Raw genomic sequence first — 20461 nt, 5'->3', positions numbered from 1 at the left:
CCTATGCTGCAGCCATTGGTTTGTTTTTATCATCTGCACAGGGGGGAGAATTTTTTTTTTTTTTTGTATTAAGGATTGAACCCAAGGGCACTGAGCTACAGCTACTGAGCTACATCCCCAGTCCTTTTTATTTTTTGAGAGGGGGGGTCTCACTGCATTTTTGAGGCTGGCCTCAAACTTATGATCCTTTTGCCTTAGCCTCCCAAGCCACTGGAATTACAGGTGCACACCACCATACCTGGCAGGAAAAGTCTTTTTAAAAGAATATGAACAGGTACGTACATTTAGTTTTCGTGTACCTGGCCTCCACCTGCTGAGACAAGCTGGTGGCGGGGGAGACTATGGAGGGTCTCCCTGCCAAGTGAAGGGAAGATAAATCATTCTCTTTCCCCCCAACAACCAAGTGTGGGGTCAGTGGTTGCTCAGCTCACAACATCAGGGAGAGTCAAGGGTGGAGCCACAGGCTGCCTGAATGCAAAGCATTGTGGCTTGATTTAAGGTGGACAGGCTGTCACCTGCCACACTGTAACTTTTTTCAAATAAATTATCTTAAAATTTTTATTGCTGAGTAAAAATATTACATAATTAACTAAAATGAAGCATTCTTATGTTAAAGTTTTAAAGGAGTGTGAAGTAGAGAGTAAGGAATTTTATTTATTCAAATCAGTATCAGCAATCAAAAAGAATGGATTTTGACAAGCACGGTGGGGCACACCTGTAATCCCAGCAGCTCAGGAGGCTGAGGCAGGAGGATCACAAGTTCAAAGCCAGATTCAGCAGTTTGGCAAGGCCCTAAGCAATTTAGCAAGGCCCTGTCTCAGAATTTAAGATTTTTTAAAAAAGGGGGACTGTGGATGTGGCTCAGCAGTTAAACAACCCTGAGTTCAATCTCTGCTATCAAAAGAGGGGGAAAAAAGAATGATTTTGATATCCTGAGAGTTAACAGCAACAGCAATGTTATTAGCTTTCCTTCAAGCCCCACTCCATGCCAGGTTCATTTACTGCACCTTTTTAGATGCATCACTTCAAATAACCCCATGCAGCCCAGTGAGGGCTATTATGGAGACTATTATTGTGTCCATCTTACAGATGAGGAAACTGAGGTACAAAGTGGTTGCTTTTTGTCTGGTCTCATAAAAGCTAGTGAGTGCCAGAGCCCAGGATCTGAAAGTGGGTCACCTGAGGTTAGAATCAGTGCTTCTTGCATTAGTCAGAACATGTGCTTCTCCCAACTCTAAAGAAGACCAGTGCTGGCCATTACCTTAAAGTAAGTAATGGAAAAATAACTAAGCAAAGACAGATGGGGAAACAATGTTTGAATTTACTGGAGAGAATGGATTGAACTCGTCAGACCAAAAAAAAAAAAAGTAAGTTGTTCGTGTTTTCTTTTCTTTTCGTCAGTCTGTCATAGGAACTCAGCATAAAAGGAACCTAGGTTATCATCAGTTCGTGGTAGCAATGGTCTGCTCCTTCCCAGAACTGCGACAGCAGAACTCCCTGGAAAGTGCTTGTGATAACTGAATACACGCAGACAACTCAGTCAGCCCCTGTGCATGAGAACAAAGGACGGTGTGGCCCCAACATGTGACCCAGACACCAAGGTGGCCAGCCGGAAGAAACAGTTCCACTTTTAGTCAAAGTTCACTCATGTAAAAGTGAGTCTGAGACAAGGTGTCTGGGGCTGTGGAACAAAAGAACCAATATTTCCACTGAAAACACAAATAGCAGAGCTTAGGTACTCTAATGTATTCATACAAAGGCCTTTGAAAAGAGAAAAGTCACTGAGAAGTCAGGGCTGGGGTTATGAAGCTATGCCAAGGCACGCAGGATAAGCAACTCATAATTCATCACTGTTTGGAGGACCAGCAGCCCTGGGCGAACTGAGAGACACCTCCAAGCACAAAGGCACTTACTTCACAGACACAAAGGAGCTGTGTCTCAGTGAGGATCTACACTACTCAGGACCCATTATTAGAAACCCACTCTTTATCAAGTTCTCTGCAGACACTTAGGGGGAAGGGGGAGAAAATGATAAACAGACATGGGCTCCGTCCTTTCTCAGTCTGCTTTCCTATTTTCACATTTGGCCAGTGTGCAGAAAACAGTTAACATAGCAGGCCTGGACTGATGTTCTTAGAAAGGTCTATTTGCCTTTTCAAAGTTGACCTTTTGGCATCTGAGAACCTGGATTTGGGAAAGGGCCTACCATTCCCACTGAGCCTAAACAGTTTTATTTTGTTTTTTAATGATTTATACTAAACACCTGCTTTTCTTCTGGAAGCCTGGAATTTGGGTACATACTAGGCAGAGGGTGCCTACTATGTGACCAGTCCTCAATAAAAAAACCCGGGACACCAACTCTCTAGTAAGTTTTACATGGGGAAGACAGGCAATATTCCACATGTTGTTGCAGCTTATTGCTGGAGGTTTTAAGCAAGTCTCATGCTATATGACTCCACTGGAAAAGGACTCTTGGAAGCCTACACCTGGCTTCTTCCAGATTCACCCCACATCCCTTTCCCCTTTGCTGATTTTGCTTTGCATCTTTTCACTGTAGTAAATGATAATCATGAGCACAACTACACACTAAATCTTGTGTCTCTTCCTAGCAAGTCACGGAACCCAGGGATGGTCTTGGAGCTGCCCAACCCCTAAAACAGTGGGCAAACTGGAATGAGCTCTGGAGTAAGAAAGACTTGGTTTAAGTCCCAACTTTGACCCTTAGTAGCTGTGAATCATTAAGCTAGTTAAGTTCTCCAGACCTTAGATTTTTCTGAAAATAAAATAGTACAACCTGCCTCAGAAGACTGTGGTAAAGAGTTAAGTGGTAGATAATAAAAAATGTGTCCTTTTCTCCTTAAACTAACATGCAAATGGCATCCCCTATTAGTTTCACAGTGCCCCATCTGCACAAAACCAGGCGGCCCCCCGAGAAGCTCATCACACCCATTCCTCCCTCCCTCCCACAGGTGTGCAGGAGCCAGCCAGCTCATGAGATCCTGCTGGGTTCCATGTCATGCTGAACACCAGTAATCTGACACAGCGGGAGTACTTACACTATGGAAAACTGGCAAACTAAAAATCAGGGCTTCTCCCAGTTCCTAAACATTTACTTGCATGCCACTGTTCCCTTCATCTAGAGAATCAAAAAAAGATGTGCCTACGTGCATTTTAAAAAGAATTAAGTTATAGGAAAAAGATGCTCAACCTTATTATCCTAAGGTAAAAGCAAGACAAAAGCACAATGAGCTACCCCTTTATACCCTCTATGACAGCAAGAGCAACAAAAGTGAAGCAGGATTTGGAGAAACTGGTACCCTAATACACTACTAGTGGGGGGGTGAAATAGCACAGCTGCTTTAAAATCAAGCTTGCAGTTCTCTAAAAGGTTAAAGCTAGTTAAAAGACAAAGCAATTTCAATTCCTATACTCAAGAGAAATGAAAACATATGTCCACACAAAGACTTGTACATGAATATTCATAGCAGCTCTATTTACTATATTCAAAGGGTGGGAACAACCCAAATATCTATCAACATGACAAAATACTTATGATACATCCAGACAGTGGAGTATTTAGCCACAAAAAAGAATGAAGTGCTGATGCATGCCACAACACCCATGAAGAGCATCTCAGTGGAGAAGCCAGAGACACTAAAGGTAACATGTGTACAACTCTATGTTTATGAAATACCCAGAACAGTCCAATTCATAGACAGGAAGTAGGTTAATGGTTTCCTGGGAGAAATGAGGAATTGAAGACTTACTAGGATAGTTTCTGTTTGGTTGATGAAAAAGTTCTGCACCTAGATAGTGGTGATTTTATACAACATTATGAGGTGCTTTATGCCACTGAATTGTACACTTTTAAGAGGCTATATTGGTGAATGTTGGGTTATGTGTATTTTTACCACAATAAGTAAAAGATACTAAGAGAGATAAGCTACCAAGTACAAACAAGTACAAAAAGGTTTGATCCAGAAAACATATTTGATATCTTATAAAAATAAACCATGAAAAGTCAGAAAACCTAAAAGGAAAAAGTGTCTAAATAAGTATGTCAACAGAGTAAATGCTAATGGCCAGGGAACTCTAATTTCCTTGAATGCATTGGGTTCCCCTCACCTCAAAGGGACACAGTAAGGAAAGAACTTACAACTGGTAAAAGAAGACCCTCTTCAACGTCTGATATATAAAGCCAAAAGCAGCCAGGAGGAAGGAAACGTGAGCACAGAGGTGGTCAGTGAAGTTACTGTTTAAGGAAGTCCCCCTGTGTGGGAAGTTACCCAGTGCGGTTTAACAGATAGCACACTCACCAGAACGATAAGGCATCTTGAGGCACGTACTCAAATGCGAAGGCACCTGACATTGTCTGTCCCCTGGTTTCTTCATTTATAAAACAGACAGTGGACAAATTCTGTGGGTTATTTGCAAATACACATGATCTGGAATCTAAGCTATGTACATTTTAAGAACAGAAGGAAATCTGGAAATCCAATAGGTGCAATGGCCCCCACCACCACCCAACTGAAACCCAAAGGTCAGTGAGGCTGAATCCTGGATGATCAAGAAATGCACAGTGAGGGCCAACAACACGGGTACGCAGGATAAGAAACAGGAACCCCAAGTCTCAAGGCCACCTTCACAGCAGAGTGGAGGCAGCATAAGAAAAAGTAAGCCATCATGAGCCCAGAAAGGCAGAGATTCAGCAAAATCCGACTAGGAGTTTAAGGAACCCAGGACCATTCATCTTTTAATTTCTCCGTCCCTGGCATACTTGCTCTGTCTCTGCTGAACAAACAAGAATAAACAAAGGGGCTGCCTCCATATTACAAATTACAGTGTACGGTGTCTCTTCTCCTCGGAAATTATATACACAGCTTCTAGAAGGAGCAAAATTTACTAGGCTGCAATCTCGTGAGCAAGGATTTACACATTCATGTTACTTTTGCAGTGGCAAATAAATTTAAGGAACAGCTATATCTTTTTAATATTTATTTTTTAGTTGTAGTCGGACACAATACCTTTCTTTTTATTTATTTTATTTTTTTTTATTGTTGGTCATTCAAAACATTACATAGTTCTTAATACATCATATTTCACAGTTTGATTCAAGTGGGTTATGAACTCCCAATTTTACCCCTTATACAGATTGCTATATCACATCAGTTACCCTTCCATTGATTGACACATTGCCTTTCTAGTGTCTGATGTATTCTGCTGTCTGTCCTATTCTCTACTATCCCCCCTCCCCTCCCCTCCCCTCCCCACCCCTTTTCTCTCTCTACCCCTTCTACTGTAAATCATTTTTTTTTATTTTTTATTTATTTATATGTGGTACTGAGGATCAAACCCAGGGCCTCGCACTTGCTAGGCCAGTGCTCTACCGCTGAGCCACAACCCCCCTATATCTTTATGACCACCTGGAATAAAGACAGAGAGTGAAAAGGTGTTCTCATGGAACTAGAATAATGTGAAAATTTTTCTCCCCACAATCTTTTAGAAATCATTAGAGATTTCACGGAAACCTCTTACTCAATTGTTGATTTAACTCATTTATTCGGCAATTTTTCTTTTCAGGTGTTTACCAGTGTGGAATCATGCAAATGTTAGTTTTCTAAGTTTAAAAATTTTTAAAGGGAAAGGAAGAGCTTTGGTAATAGGATATAACTATTTTTTATCTGAAATCATCATCATTAAACTTTAATATTCATTTTAGAAATACAATACACAAAACTCAAAGCTAATAATGCTAAGAGTTCTCTTAATAGAGTTAAAAGAATTAATTCTACTAAATCAATTCCTGAGTAACACGAGTGTTTCTAGGCCCCAATCTGTGCATTATGTTCTACGTGTATCTAACCAGCATCAACCAATGGCTAAGAGCTGGCACATCTGAAATAGTCTTAGAAACAACTCAAAATGTTGTTTCACTTTCTCAGATTGCCACATGATCTCTTCTAACAGATTCTATTCTGGTTTCTGGTAACAATGTCCACCTTTTACTTTGTCGGAGTGATTAATACTAATAAATATTAAGTGAATATACTTTCATGTCTAAATTTAAATAATGCATCTCCTCAAAAAACAAAATGAAGGTCTGTGGTTGTAGCTCAGTGGTAGAGTGCTTGCCTAACATGTATGAGGCACTGCATTCGATCCTCAGCACCACATAAAAATAAGTAAATAAAATAAGGGTATTGTATCCACCTACAACTAAAATTTTTTATTCAAAAAAATGAGACAAAATTAAATGAGAAAGCACTCCCACAAAGATCTAAAGACCATTTTGATCACTTTAAAGTCTTACTAATCATTAGCATTGTAATCATTACCAACAAAAACTTTCTTGAGTTAATGGGCACAAGGCATGGTATAGTATGTTTAAATTATGAAGCAACAATTATGGCCCTAGGAAGATTATTATGTTCAGATAGTTGATGAGGAAAAAAGGCAGTAATAATAATGCATACAGATGGGAGAGTAACTTAGAAAGGGCAAGGCATTTACAACCAGGGGAATCTCCACGGTCTTAAGAGGACCCAAGATGGAACTCCCATAACTGGAGAGCTGTCGTGCACTGCAGGAGCAAGGCTTCAAGGGTAGGAAAGTGTCAAGTGTTTTTGAGCACAGGGGTCTAAACAGTCATAGATCTGCTATCAATTAATGGTCTTTTTTTTTTCTTTTCTGTGATGCTGGGGATGGGGCCCAGGACCTCACACATGCTGGGCAAGTCATCAACCACTGAGCTACATCCCCAGCCCAATGGTATCAATTATAATCACAACCACCACATTGTCTGAAGCTGAATAGAACCTTTACCTTTCCAGAACTGAAGCAATGCAAGCACAGAGGCTAATCCAGGAACATCCGGATATAAGTTTCAGTATAGGCAATCCACTACTGGGTGGCCCAGAGCAAATCATCTCCTTATCCTCAATTTCCATAAGTAAAAAAAATCTGGAGGTATTCTTCAAAGTCTCTTGAAACTCTAAAATTGTGTGATTCATCTTTACTACTAACAAATCAATCACCACTTTGTATGAGTAATTATCAGTTATATAAACCTATGTAGGTCTGGGAACAAAGCACTCCACAAACACACTGAGCCCAGTTTCACCCAGGGTCATTGTATGAAACGTTCCTTCTGTGTCTATTACTGCTCACACTCTAACTCTTGGAAGGTCAAGTAGAAACCTTCCCCAATCCCTTCCTACCTCCACTCCCAGGAAAATTTTTTTTTTAAAGTACTTTTTTTCCTGTACTTTTGCCACCAAAGCTTCCTCCATTCATAAAATTCAGTCTCTTTTTAAACTGTCTCCCAGGATAAGTGTCACCATACCTATCATCATCAATAAACACTTAACAGAAACTACTAGTTATAAGAAGTAGCTTCAAAGAAGCTACTAAGAATCTCCAGCCCAGTACTTTATGGTATTGCAGACAAATAAAATGCAATTTACATAAATCACAATGTCAAATATGACAGTTCTTAAAAAGTTTTTTCAAGAACTTGCATATAGTTCTAAGGCAAGTTTCCTTCAAATAAGCAAGTGGCAAAGAAGGGATGGGTAGAAACACTGATTATTTCAGCTCTGAGACCACTTCCCAATCTTTCTGGGAACCAATCTCTTCATATTTGCTTTCCCTGCCTACAACGCAGTCTTCTGAATACATTTAGTGGAAAAAATAGCTAAATAAAACTTTGATGGAAATTTGACTTGTTGATATCACTAAAAAGTGCTGAAAGCCAAGTTTTATGAATAAAATAAAGCAGATGATACCTTTTCTGAGAAAAAATGCTGATTTTTCTTATAGCCACTGTATCTCTCCTCATCCTACAAATAATCAGTAAATAGAACATAACTATCCAGCCAGATCCAAGACTGTATTTTTTTAAGATCAAGAATATTTTTATTGCTTCTACTTTTAAGTTGCAGGAGAATCAAACCTTTGAATAAACTTCTCTCTTGATTTAAAGGATTACATATACTATACTGTTCTCCATAAAAAGCCATATGTACCTAACAACTGTTTTAATACAAAAGAAAAAGTTGAAACTAGAAAGTGAGGAGGTGAGAGGTTAGTAAATTAGTGAATTTTACTCATCCTAGTGGATCATGCTAAAATAATTTTTTGTTGGGAAGGGGATCTTCAGTCTCTAATGATACACATGAGAAAAAGAGTAAGAAAATAGAGGACACTGAACAATTTTTATATCAGATTTCATGTTTGGAGACTCTCACACGCAATCACTAGGGATTCACAATATAGTTGGCATTTTATAATATAGAACAAAGAAGAGCACACTTCCACATATTTCTCTTCCTCTCACCATGAACATTTAAAAAACTTTATTTCTTGACTAACTAAATGCAATGTGTGATCATGAATTAGATCCAAGACTTGGAGGGTAGAGAAGGAAGGAGGTTGGAAAAGAACTATAAAGATAACAAAGGGACCACAAATGTAATTTGTCTATGGACTGAGATTAAACATCTCGAAATTGATCATTGAATTATGGTAATAAAAGAGAATGTCCTTGTACTCAGACAACACACAATGACCTATTTAGTTGTAAAAGGGGAGGAGGCAATGTCTGCAACTTAGCTATCAAACAATTATGGGGGAAAAAAAACAGAATCATTACTTAAAAGTTCTGTATGCTCTTATTGTAAATTTTCTATATGCTTGAAACTATACAAAGTTTAAAGTTACCAAAAAAATATCAGGAGTGTGGATGAAGGGAAGGGTATTTCTCCCCTCATCTATCTTACATAGACTTCAGCTTCCTAAGAAAAAAGTGACTATTAATTTAGTAAATGAAGATAGACAACCTGAAAAATTAAAGAGATAAGTCAGACCCTTGGATTTAAAACATGGTATCTTAGCCTTTTTAAGTGATAAAGGATAAGAAAGGTTGGATCCAAGAGAGTAGAATAAGAAGACAGGTATAAATCAGAAATGGGAGAAGAGATGGAAGAAATTGAGACAGTAAAAGGAAGTTCATGCTACCTTATTTCAGAAATAAGGAGGCTTAAGTGCCAATGAGAAAATGAGTTTTCATGGGATAATATAGTTGAGAATTTTTGTAGCCAGAAAAAGTCATGTCACACATTAACCAAAGTACTGTCCATGGACTACAGTATCCCTCAGTCACAGTTTTGCTTTCTGAGATCTCAGTTACCTGCTATTAACCACGATCCAAAAATATTACATGAAAATTCTAGGAAAAAACAACTCAGAAGTTTTAAGTTCATGCCATTTTCAGTAATGTGATGAGATCTCAAGCTGTCTTCCTCTATCCCACCAAGTACTTGAAGCATTCTATGTCCATCACTACAGGTCCATTAGTCAATTAGCAGGCAACTTGGGTACCAGGTCCACAGTAACAGCATCACAGTGCTTGTGTTCAAGTAACACTTATTTTACTTAATAATGTTCCCTGAGGCAATAGTAGCAATACTGGCAATTTTATTATTTATTCTTATAATTGTTCTATTTTACTATTAGTTATTATTCACTTGCTGTGCATAATTTATAAATTAAACTTTACTGTAAAGTATTTATATATAGGAAAAATATGTATAGGGTCTGGTGCTAGCCATGATTTCAGGCATCCACTGGGGGTCTTAGAATATAACCCTCAGAGAGAAGGCACTATGGTATTGAGAGCCACACCACTTTTTACAAACTGGTGAACTTCCTGGCAACCTCTAAAGTCTGATGCTAATGCTTCCAACTACCCTGAAGTAAAAGGAACTATTTTTTCCCACCCCACATTAACTCCCCAAAATTTAAGAAACTATTGAAAGATACAAAACTTCAGGAGGGCCCTGTAAGTTTGGGGTTCCCACTTGGGCATCCACCTAATCCAAGGATACAACTAAGAGAGTAATATCAGATCATTTCAGAACCCTGGTAGACTTTCATCTCTGCATGGTTGAGAGCTTCCAGGTTCCTGGAACTGGTCAAGAAAACAACCCTAATATGACCAGGCGACCCTACAGAAATATGAGGGATTTCTAGGGTGTTAATAGATAATAGTGTGTAGATAGTTGGATCCTGGCACACAGGCAGAGAAATATGTCACTGGGAGCAGACTGGGCAATGTTAGCAAAGGCAAAATGTGAAAGAGCAATTACAAGTTAGCAACAACACAACAAAAGATAGCTGAGAATGGAGGAAGATGAAAGAGAGGAAAAACTGCATAAAGCACTCTGTTTTCCAAGTTAAGGCATTTTAACGTGATCATAGAGAATCTATAGCTTTTCAATATCCCTCTGATGTCTGGATGAATCAAAGATGATAATCCAAGAAATGAGCCAGATAAGATAGTAATCCACCTAAAAGATGGAATTGGGGACTGTAATAAACTACAGCATAAGGAAAGAGAATTTTCAAAGTGATGCTTAATTTTATGTATTAACTTGAATGGGCTACAAGGTTCCCAGATTAATCACTGTTTTTCAGTATGTCTATGAGGGTGTTTGCACATGAGAGTAGCATCTGAATTGATGGACTCAGTAAGTAGACAGCTCTCCTTAATGTGTGGTCATCATCTGATCCTAAACAGAACAAATGGTAGAAGAAAGAGGAATTTATGCCTTTCTCCTCCCTCATTTATGGAGTTGGGACACCTCCTCCCATCAGTTTCTGCTCTTGCCCTGGGATTTCCATCATTGGTTCCCTGGCTGTGGCCTTTGGACTTGAATTAATATATCACTGGCTTTTCAGGGTCCCCAGTTTGCAAACAGCATACATCTCTTAGAATTTCTCAGCCTCCACAATCATGTGAGCCAATTCCCATAATATATCTCCTTTTATATATATAGATAAGCATATATATATATATATATATATATATATATATATATATACACATATACACATATATGTTACGTATATAGATTTGGTAGCAGATCAGATGTGTTTTGGAGTTGAATAACTATATATACATTTGTATATATACATATACATGAAAGGAATATTTAAACTATACAGAGTGAAGAAGATTATCTTAGAACATCCAATTAGAAGTAGAAAGAGGACAAAAGATCTGTTTGGTATTAACTTTTCCTATTACAAAAAAGAAAGTTTTAAAAAGTCATAACAAAGCTGAGCACGATAGCACATGCCTGTAATCCCAGCAGCTTGGGAGACTGAGACAGGAGGATCATGAGTTCAAAGCCAGCCTCAGCAAAAGCAAGGCACTAAACAACTCAGTGAGACCATGTCTCTAAATAAAATACAAAATAGGTCTGGGGGTGTGGCTCAGTGGTTGAGTGCCCCTGAGTTCAATCCCTGGTACCAAAAAAAAAAAAGTCATAATGAAAGTAATAAATAAAACTATTCTCAAAAGTTTTAAAATAAAATGTTATCTATATTCTAGAGAGCTGTAATAACCACCCACCCCCAATTTTCCCTGGAATATCAAGGTGGTTTCAAAGATAGGCTTTAAAGAATAGCCCTGCAATTTCTTACATGTGTATGTAATTTCTTGTTTGGTGTATGTTATGCAAGTTTTCTATGCCTCAGTCCCTTATTTTGAAATAAAGTCTAAAAATACTTAATATAGCATTGCTTAGAGAAATAAAGGAAATAATATGTCAAATACTTAGCACTGCAGCTGGCTTGTAGTTAGTGTTCAATAAGTCATATCAATTTTATAACTAATGTGCAGGAAACAGTTATATAACAGCTGAGGAAAGACCTGTTTACAAAGACAGCCCTTAGTTGGTATCTGGCAACTTGGACTTTGGCAGGGTCCCACCATTTCTAATATTGATAAGGGTGTTCTCACTGTGCCTCAAGAGTACAAGAATAGGATTTATGTTGGACATCTACTTTCCTTTCGAAGTCTATAGTTTTGGTATATTCTATGCAGAGGGTGTCTATGTGACCAGTCTCCAACAAACACCTTGGGCACTGAGCCTCAAATAAACTTCCTTAGCAGAGATCTTATAATTGTCAGAATTCAACGCTGGATAGAAATGCACATCCTTTGTTATTTCATCAGGAAAAGACAATTGATGCTTGCATCAGGCCCCATGTTCCTGTTCACTTTGCTGATTTTGCTTTGCATCCTTCACTATAATATCGTAGCTGAGTAGGACTAAATGTTAGAGCCTAGAAGTCCTCATAACAAATCAACATTGGGAGGTAGAATGCCTGATACTACTAGTCAACCTATTCCTTTAATATTCTAAACTACTTGCCAGCGTCTATACTGGGGCAGTATTACAGACAACAAGCCAAACAAATTAAGACCATCAAAGTCCAATTCCTGCTGGGTACAGTGGCACAGGCCTGTAATTGTGGCAGCTCAGGAAGCTGAGACAGGAGGACCACAAGCTCAAAGCCAGCCTCAGCAACTTAGGAAAGTCCTAAGCAACTTGGTTACACCCTATCTCAAAATAATAAATAAAAAGGGTGGGGGTGTGGCTCAGTGGTTAAGCACTCCTGGGTTCAATCCCTGGTACCAAAAAAAAAAAAAAAATTCCTAATTTCCTAGCAAATAACGGTTGTCAGTTTACATACTACTTGAAATTTATTTTATTCAGCAAGTCAACATGTAGAAGAAATCTCTCTACTTTTTTTTTTTTTCTCGTCTTTATCCAGTTGGTCTTTTTCCTGATAAAACTCCAGTCCTGCTCCTCCCTGGTTTCCATCTCAGTATTACATGGAACCTCCAATGGAACATCAAATGGCCTATCCCATGGGTCATTTAGTTCCACAATTACAAAGCGACATCACTTATGAAAACTCCTTGACCCTTTGATCTGTGTTTTTATGAGTAAGATCAAACAACAGCTGTCAGGAAGATCTTTTTCAGTTCATTCCAATGTATGGAAACACAGGACTCATGAAATAACCACCAGAAAAGAAAGGAGGACAAACTGAAGAATGACCCCATGTAGTCACTGGAACAAAGATTTTCAGGAAATATCTTGTCATCCAGAACAGAACTTCTCAGTATACTTCCAAAAGCACAACAGGCAGTATGCCTATTAGAAGCATTTCAATAAAAGCTTCTTGTCGCCATGTTGAAAGAGATGGGGTCCAGAGAATAAGGATGGGGTGGATGTCTGTTTGCCATTATGATTGACTAAGAATTTTAACATAGTACTAGTAACCACTTGATTGCTATGAAGACCTAGGAATCCTAGCTACTGGATCAACAGCCTGCCTCCTGGTTTAAAAAAAAAAAAAAAAAGGACAACTATGAACCACTTAAACATCTCTAGGCTATTTATTTTAACCCCAAATAGCTTCCAAGTTTTTTTTCAAACTCATTTCTAGAGTCTTACATTTTTGACAAAATATTATTTTTACAACTCCTCCTGATTCTCATGCAGTTCCCACCTCACAGCACATTTTGAATCGTCACTTCTAATGCTAGGGAGATGAAAACCAGAAGATTGTCACCGGAAATCAGAGAATTGAGCACATTCACCCAAGTGGAAAAGAAACACAGTAGTGAGGTGCTATGAGCTCATCCAAAAGACAGACTGAAAGCGTCATGTGAGAATTAGCCCAGAATAGTCAGCATTAATGTTATTTCAAGAATTTGACTCTTATCTTAAAATTCTTAATTTTTAAAAATATTGACAGCTATTTATTTTAAACTGTGAGAAACAAACAGCTCCGCAACCACTTCGAGCAATAGGTCACCAATGAATGTCAGGCTAGGAGGAAAGAAACAGGAGGATGGAAGTGCCCAGGAGTTCCACAAGAGTGAAAGGTAAGGCAGGAATTAAGCCAATGGCACTAGGATCTCCGGACCACTCAGCAGCGGTCAGGAAGGAAAAGGAATCTGACCCAAAGTGTTTGAAGTGGGATTTCACATGCTGGACACCACCTTGTTCTGTCCTTTCTGGTTCTCACTGCAGCTAAGGCTGGGATCTGAAGTAAGAGGAATCAAAGAATTCTCTTCACCGTGCTCCAGACAAAGCAAGGAGTGCACTTTCAACTTCATTCAGTCAGCCCTCCACATCTGTAGGATCCACATCCACAGATGTGACTGAGCACACACAAAAAATAGCCAGGGGAAAAAGGCTGCATCTCCACTGTCCATGTACTGACTTTATTTTTTCATGTCATTATTCCCTAAACAATACAGTATAACAACTATTAACAAAGCATACATTGTATTAGGTATTATGAGTAAGTCTGGAGATGATTTAACATATATCAGGATGTGTATAGGTTATAGGCACCTACTCTTTATTTTATAGAAGGTGTTTGAGCATCTGGAGATTTGGGTATCAGAGGCAGGTGCCTGGAACCAATCCCCCACAAATACGAAGGGACAACTATAAAGCAATCATCTTCAAAGTAAATAAAAAATTACAATGTGTTTTAATACTATTAGGCATATTTCTAAGCAGATAATATAGGTTTCTGAGGCTTTGTAGCTAGAAAAGAACCACATTTACCACGTTCACTGCTACGCTTCTATTTTCTCCTTAAATTTACTATATAAGCTTCAAATTATAACAAATCTTTACCACACAGCAAAAACGTGTAAATGTTTCCCTTAAAAATCTGCTTTATATTTTAAAGTGGTAATAATCCTTATCTGAAACATTTTTTGGATTTCTGAAATTTTCAGATTTAATAAGTAAAATATAGCACATGTACCACACATTACATAACACAGGGACTGAGACAGTCCCACGCAAACACTATTCGCATTTCTGTATGAATAGCACGATGAATAGGATAAAGACAAAAACTGGCTTCAACTAAGGCATGCTTTTGCAAATAAGAGTTTTTGAGGTTTTGGATTTTAGCATTTTGGGGATTTAGGGTTAAGAGACTATGATCTATGTGAAACTGAATAATCTCACAATGACAAGCCACAGCAGAATCCAACAGAGTCGAAGACCATTTATGAGCAACAACGCAATTCTGTCTGAACTGGGGGAACCCAGCCACAGAGAAATCAGTGGGAGTAAAACGAAAACAGAACAAGTCAATCAACTTCTGAGGATGGTACTCTAGGAAATAAGCAGAACCAAAACCAAACATCAGGATCACCAAGTGCCCACTGTAACCAAGCGCACAGCAGCATGTGGCCAACCAAGAAGAAACCCAGTCCCCAGCCACTCCCTAGAACCCAAAAATATTTCTAGCAGAGAGGACCTTGGCAGTACTAGAAAAGGCCATTTTCAACAGGTCAAGAGCCAAAAAGTGGGCTGATGACTACTCATTCACGCACCCCATCCAGAGGTGGAAACAGAAGCAGAAACAAACGGAAAAGCCAGGGGGTTGGTGAGCACAGCCTTCCTGGGGCACGTGCTCCCTGGCCAGGTTTCTTAGCTGCCCCTCCCTGCTCCTGTCACAGGAACTTGGCAGTAGCTGCTTATCATGAAAAGAGCTGAACAGTCAACTTCAGGAACATGTTGGGACCACCAAATCACTAACCAGTTTTAAGTAGCTTCTATTTAATGATGAAGCAACATTATTATGAAGCAAAGGACACAGAGTACACGTTTGCTAAGAAAGACTTTGATGGTTTGTTGGAAATAGTGCACAATACAGATAATTAATCCATAAGGATCTAAAACTGATAAAGGAATTTACTTTCTCTGGCACATTTGTTTGATATAAAATGAACATCAATATGTCACAGGCCTATATTTAATATAATAGACATGTAATTTCTATTCACATGCTAAATTTCACCTTTCACGTTCAAACGAAAACAACTCATAACCTTAACTTCATCATCCCACCGCTCATGCCATAAGACTAGAGAGCAGAGCAGTATAATAAGTCGTATCGACACGGAAAGCGGCAACATATTGCTGTGATAGTCTCCTACCTCCGCTCGGCCCTCATAATAGGTTAACATGGACTTCGTAAGTACAAAAAGTCTCTCTTTGTAGTTTAAGGGTGATGTCTTCTTTTTCTGCTGGGACCTTTTAATGAGAATCTCTTCTAGAATACTGTTAAAATTCATCTCGGTCTCCTGATCACTCCTTCTGCTGCCATTGAAGATCCCGGTATTCTAACGTGAGAAAAATAAACAGTGAAGATGTGACATTTTAATTACACAAGGATGTGGCCATTTCAGATTACCAATATAGGCTTTCCCCTCACCCTCGCTGGACCCATGAACATGTTATCCTCTGAGCCTGGATGGAGAATAACCAGGGCAAACAGGCTCAGCCTCATCTCCTACCCCACTCTCCACCCTGCCCTGTCATTTCATAAGAAAAACTAACCCAGGACTCCCCATAAGGATGACTCCCTCTTTTGTTTTCCCCAGTATCCCTTGGCTCTCTAGCACACTCTTCTTCGATTTGATTGCAAGGAACAAAAATCTCAGATGGCAAATTCATTTCATGGTGTAAATATTATGTTTAGGCTGGTGCTGAATTGTCTCAAGATGTTGGTACATAAAACAGAGGACCAATAAGAGGAAGTGAGGGGAAAGGGAAAAATAATACAAGGGGGAGAAAGGAATTAAAATAGAGGGGGTAGAGAGAGAAGAGGGGAGGGGAGGGGGGGAGGGGAGGGGGGATAGTAGAGGATAGGAAAGGCAACAGAATACAACAGACACTAGTATGGCAATATGTAAATCAATGGAAGTGTAACTGATGGGATTCTGCAATCTGTATACGGGGTAAAAATGGGAGTTCATAACCCTCTTGAATCAAAGTGTGAAATATGATATATCAAGAACTATGTAATGTTTTGAACAACCAACAATAAAAAAAAAATTTTTTTTTAATAAAATAATAAAATAAATAAATAAAAACAGAGGACCACATAAACATCACAGGCTCTTGAATGGAATGAATCGCGCACAGTGGTAGATTCAATTCACACGCTGAGAAGGGTGGAAGCTCCACCCAGCACCCTAGTCACCAGGGCCATAGTGACTAAGTGTCTACACTACCATACTCCATCATTCCCTTCCCTTTGGCTCCTGCCTCAATCATAAAAGAAAGGAAACCCACTCAATCACAGCTAAACCGAGTCCATCTGGATAAGAAGGTCCTCAGTCCTTTATAAGGGAGTCCATTTCTGAATACTGTCCATACCTACGCCAGGTCCTATAATAATCAACAAAATTTAAATCTGAAGGCCTAAAGATACTCAGAAAAGGCCCAAAGGTCTTTATTTGAGATAAACTGAATTAATGACAGTCTTTTCTTCCCTTGTCTCCAACGCACCCTTTCAAGAAGTGATTGTATTTAGAAAAAAGGAGTCACATGAAGAATACTACGTGGCTACTTGATAGCAGAGCCAGTGACTACTGAAGGACTCCATCATCCTCCCACCCAATCTGATCACTCCAATGAGCCCTTATAACTCTCTGCCATCAAATGTCCATTCATCTGATCAGGCTCTTTGGGGTTTTTTAAGGTTACTTTACAATAGCTTAACCTCTGAAAATCAGGGGCTTCATTTATAAAGTATGGAGGGAAATACCACAAGGTTAATGTGAGTTTTAAATGAGATGTGGGGAAAAAAATTTATTTGAAAATCCTACACAAATGTGAATTGCTGTTACACTCTACTGCTGTTTTCCTCACTCAGAGCATGTCATCCTCACATCTCCACCATGACAGCAGCTGCCCCACCGGCCTTCCTTTCCCCAGGCTCTTGCCTTATTTTATTCGAACGACATACCCCGTATTCCTGTTGAAGCCGTCTTCAAAGATTCATCGTGCCATTTCAGAAATCCTCACTGTCTCTCCAACACCTGTAGGATAAACAAAAACTCCTTAGTCAGACCCTGGAGATTGTCCACAATATGGCTGCAACCTGACATCTAATCTTTACTTCCACTCTTCCCCAAACAAGCCCCACTTCAGTCAAAATAGTCAGTTGATATCTCAGGACTGGTCTTGCAGCATTCATTTCCTAACCTAGAAAATTCTCCTGACTCCTCTCTATCCATCTATGAAAATTCTACCAACTCAAAACTTGACTCCTCCACGTAGCCCTTCCCGATGACTCTGATTGATTCAATACCTTCCAATTCCTGTACCAGTCACCTCTCACTCATCATAGAGTGCATCGTATTCTTTCATGTCTGTAGTAATTAATGTACATGTTGTGGTTTGAATGTGGAGTGTCCCCAAAAGCTCACGTGTTGGAATCATGGTTCTAACACAGCAAGGTTCAGAGGTGCGGACTTGGGGCAATGATTGGGGCTCTGACCTCATCAGTGGATTTTGCTGAATTAACCACTGACAGCTGAGTGGACTACTGGGTGGTAACTGTAGGCAGATGAGGCACGGCTGCAGGAAGTAGGTGACTGGGGATGTGGCCTTGGTCTACAGATGTCCCTACCCCCACCCCTTTCTCCTTCCTGGCAGCTGTGTTCTTACACCATGATGTTCTACCCATCTTAGGCGCAGAGCAATGGAATCAGCCTTGCAAGGATTGGGACATCTGAAAATGTGAGCCAAAGCAAACCTTTCCTCTAAGTTGTTCTTGTCGGGTATTTTGGTCACATCAACGAAAAGCCGACTGACAATACGTATTTTAATTTTTCAACTAGCTATTAGGCTCCCAAAGGTATCTAAGGGTACACCAGAATCATCTAAAGAGTGTTTTGGGTTTTGTTTTTAAATATTGATGTCCTGGCTCCACTCCTCACCCTCCTTTTTTACCTTCACTGGGTCTTGGGTGAGCTCTAGACCTCAGGATGATATATGCAAGTAGGATTGAACATCACTATCTTAAATGAAGAAACTGGGATCTTGCATTTCTTTTTACCTCTGTTGGTATTTTCAGTAGTCTCTCAATAAGCAGTTAAGTCATGAACCCCTTAACCAATGAGCTGTCCTGAGTACTCAGCGCAAAGCTCTTCTTCTCTTCGGCTCTAAGGTGGTTGGTCTTCTTATTCCATATTAAGATTCTACTACTCTATTTTGTTTTCCTGTGAAACTGTTGGCATGCAAATGCTACTTCTTTAGAAATTACCTGATCATCTTTGTGCAACACACATTCAGTGCAAGACAGAAATGACTACTTACAAGAAAGGCTGCCTGGAAAGGTAAGCTATGCTCTGGAAAACAGGCCTCAAACAAACGTGGGGTTTCCAACCCAGTGAGCAACACCACAGTTACCAAATGAAAGGCAGGCTTTTGGAAGGCCCAGAGGATAACTAGGGTGTGGCTTATCTTCAATTCTAGAAGCAAAAGGTCTCAACATCGCGCGGACAGGAAAAAAAGATTTCACGTTGCATGCCCTGGGGTGGAGTGGGGTTCACCTTATCTAATTTATATGAGAGATAAAGAGTCTTAAACAGACTCTTTATCACTTCAGTAGAAAGGTAACACAAACCAAGACTAGAAACAAAGACTCCTGGTTCCAAGGAAAGGGTTCTCTATTCTAAACCACACAATTAAAGTGCGCCGCTGTTGAAATCATTATCAATGCGCAATCCTGGCCAAAAGCAAACTATTAAAGTTCACAGGGATGTAAATGAAGGACAAATCTCCTCTTGTAGACTAGTTCTAGCTAAAGATGGATGTTCAGTGCAAACATTCGCCTGGACTCTCTCCTGAAATTCCATTTTAAAAAGGTAGTTTGTGATTGTTATAGGAAAATTGTGTCAGATTCATTCCACCGTCTTTCCTCTGTTTCCCCTTCCCTTCATTCCCCTTTGTCTAATCTAATAAATTTCTGTTCTCACCCCCCACACCATTATTATGGGTTAGCATCCACATATCAGACAGAACATTCAGCCTTTGGTTTTAGGGGATTGGTTTATTTCACTTAGCATGATAGTCTCCAGTTCCATCCATTTACAGGCAAATGCCATAATTTCATTCTTCTTTATGGCTGAGTAATATTTCATTGTGTATATGTACTGCATTTTCTTTATCCATTCATCTGTTGAAGGGCACCTAGGCTGGTGCCATAGCTTGGCTATTGTGAACTATGCTGCTATCAACATTAATGTGGCTGTCATACGGGTCGTGTATTCATATATGAACAAATGAAAGTTATGACCAATTCATCCTACTGTCTTTCCCATTCCCATCCCGCTGTCTTCCCCCGACTCTGCCTGTTCAATCCAGTGAACCTCCCCACTCCCTCTCCCACCCCCACCTATTTGAGCCAGCATCCCCATATCAGTAAGAACATTTGGCCTTTGGTTTGTGGGGAGTGACATATTTCACTTAGCATGATAGCCTCCAGTTCCATCCACTTAGTGGCAAATGCCACAATTTCATTCTTTTATGGCTAAGTAATATTCCATTGTGAATATTTACCACATTTACTGTATCCATTCATCTGCTGAAAGAAATCTAGATTGGCTAGCTATTGTGAATTGAGCTGCTATAAACATTGATGTAGCCGCATCACTGTAGTATGCTGATTTTAAGTCCCTTGAGTACAACCAAGGAGTGGGATAGCTGGGTCAAATGGTAGTTCCATTCTCAAGTTTTCTGAGGACTCTCCATATTGCTTTCCATAGTGGCTGCAC

General features: G+C 39.5%; 1 protein-coding gene across 1 annotated transcript in view; it reads right to left on the bottom strand.

Annotated features, from left to right (window-relative positions):
* The window catches only part of Tec (tec protein tyrosine kinase), a 105557-nt gene that overhangs the window by 53239 nt on the left and 31857 nt on the right, over positions 1–20461 (bottom strand). The window contains exons 2-3 of the mRNA XM_026385835.2: positions 17647–17719; positions 15830–16015 (exon numbers count right to left, since the gene is read on the bottom strand). Of these exons, the coding sequence (XP_026241620.2) occupies positions 15830–15967 (138 nt within the window). The 5' untranslated portion in view covers positions 15968–16015; positions 17647–17719. The remainder of the gene's footprint in view (positions 1–15829; positions 16016–17646; positions 17720–20461) is intronic.

Source organism: Urocitellus parryii, chromosome 10 (genome assembly GCF_045843805.1).
Source record: "Urocitellus parryii isolate mUroPar1 chromosome 10, mUroPar1.hap1, whole genome shotgun sequence".
Taxonomy (NCBI): domain Eukaryota; kingdom Metazoa; phylum Chordata; class Mammalia; order Rodentia; family Sciuridae; genus Urocitellus; species Urocitellus parryii.
The sequence above is the reverse complement of the archived record's forward strand: the minus strand, read 5'-3'. Positions and strand labels throughout refer to the sequence as shown.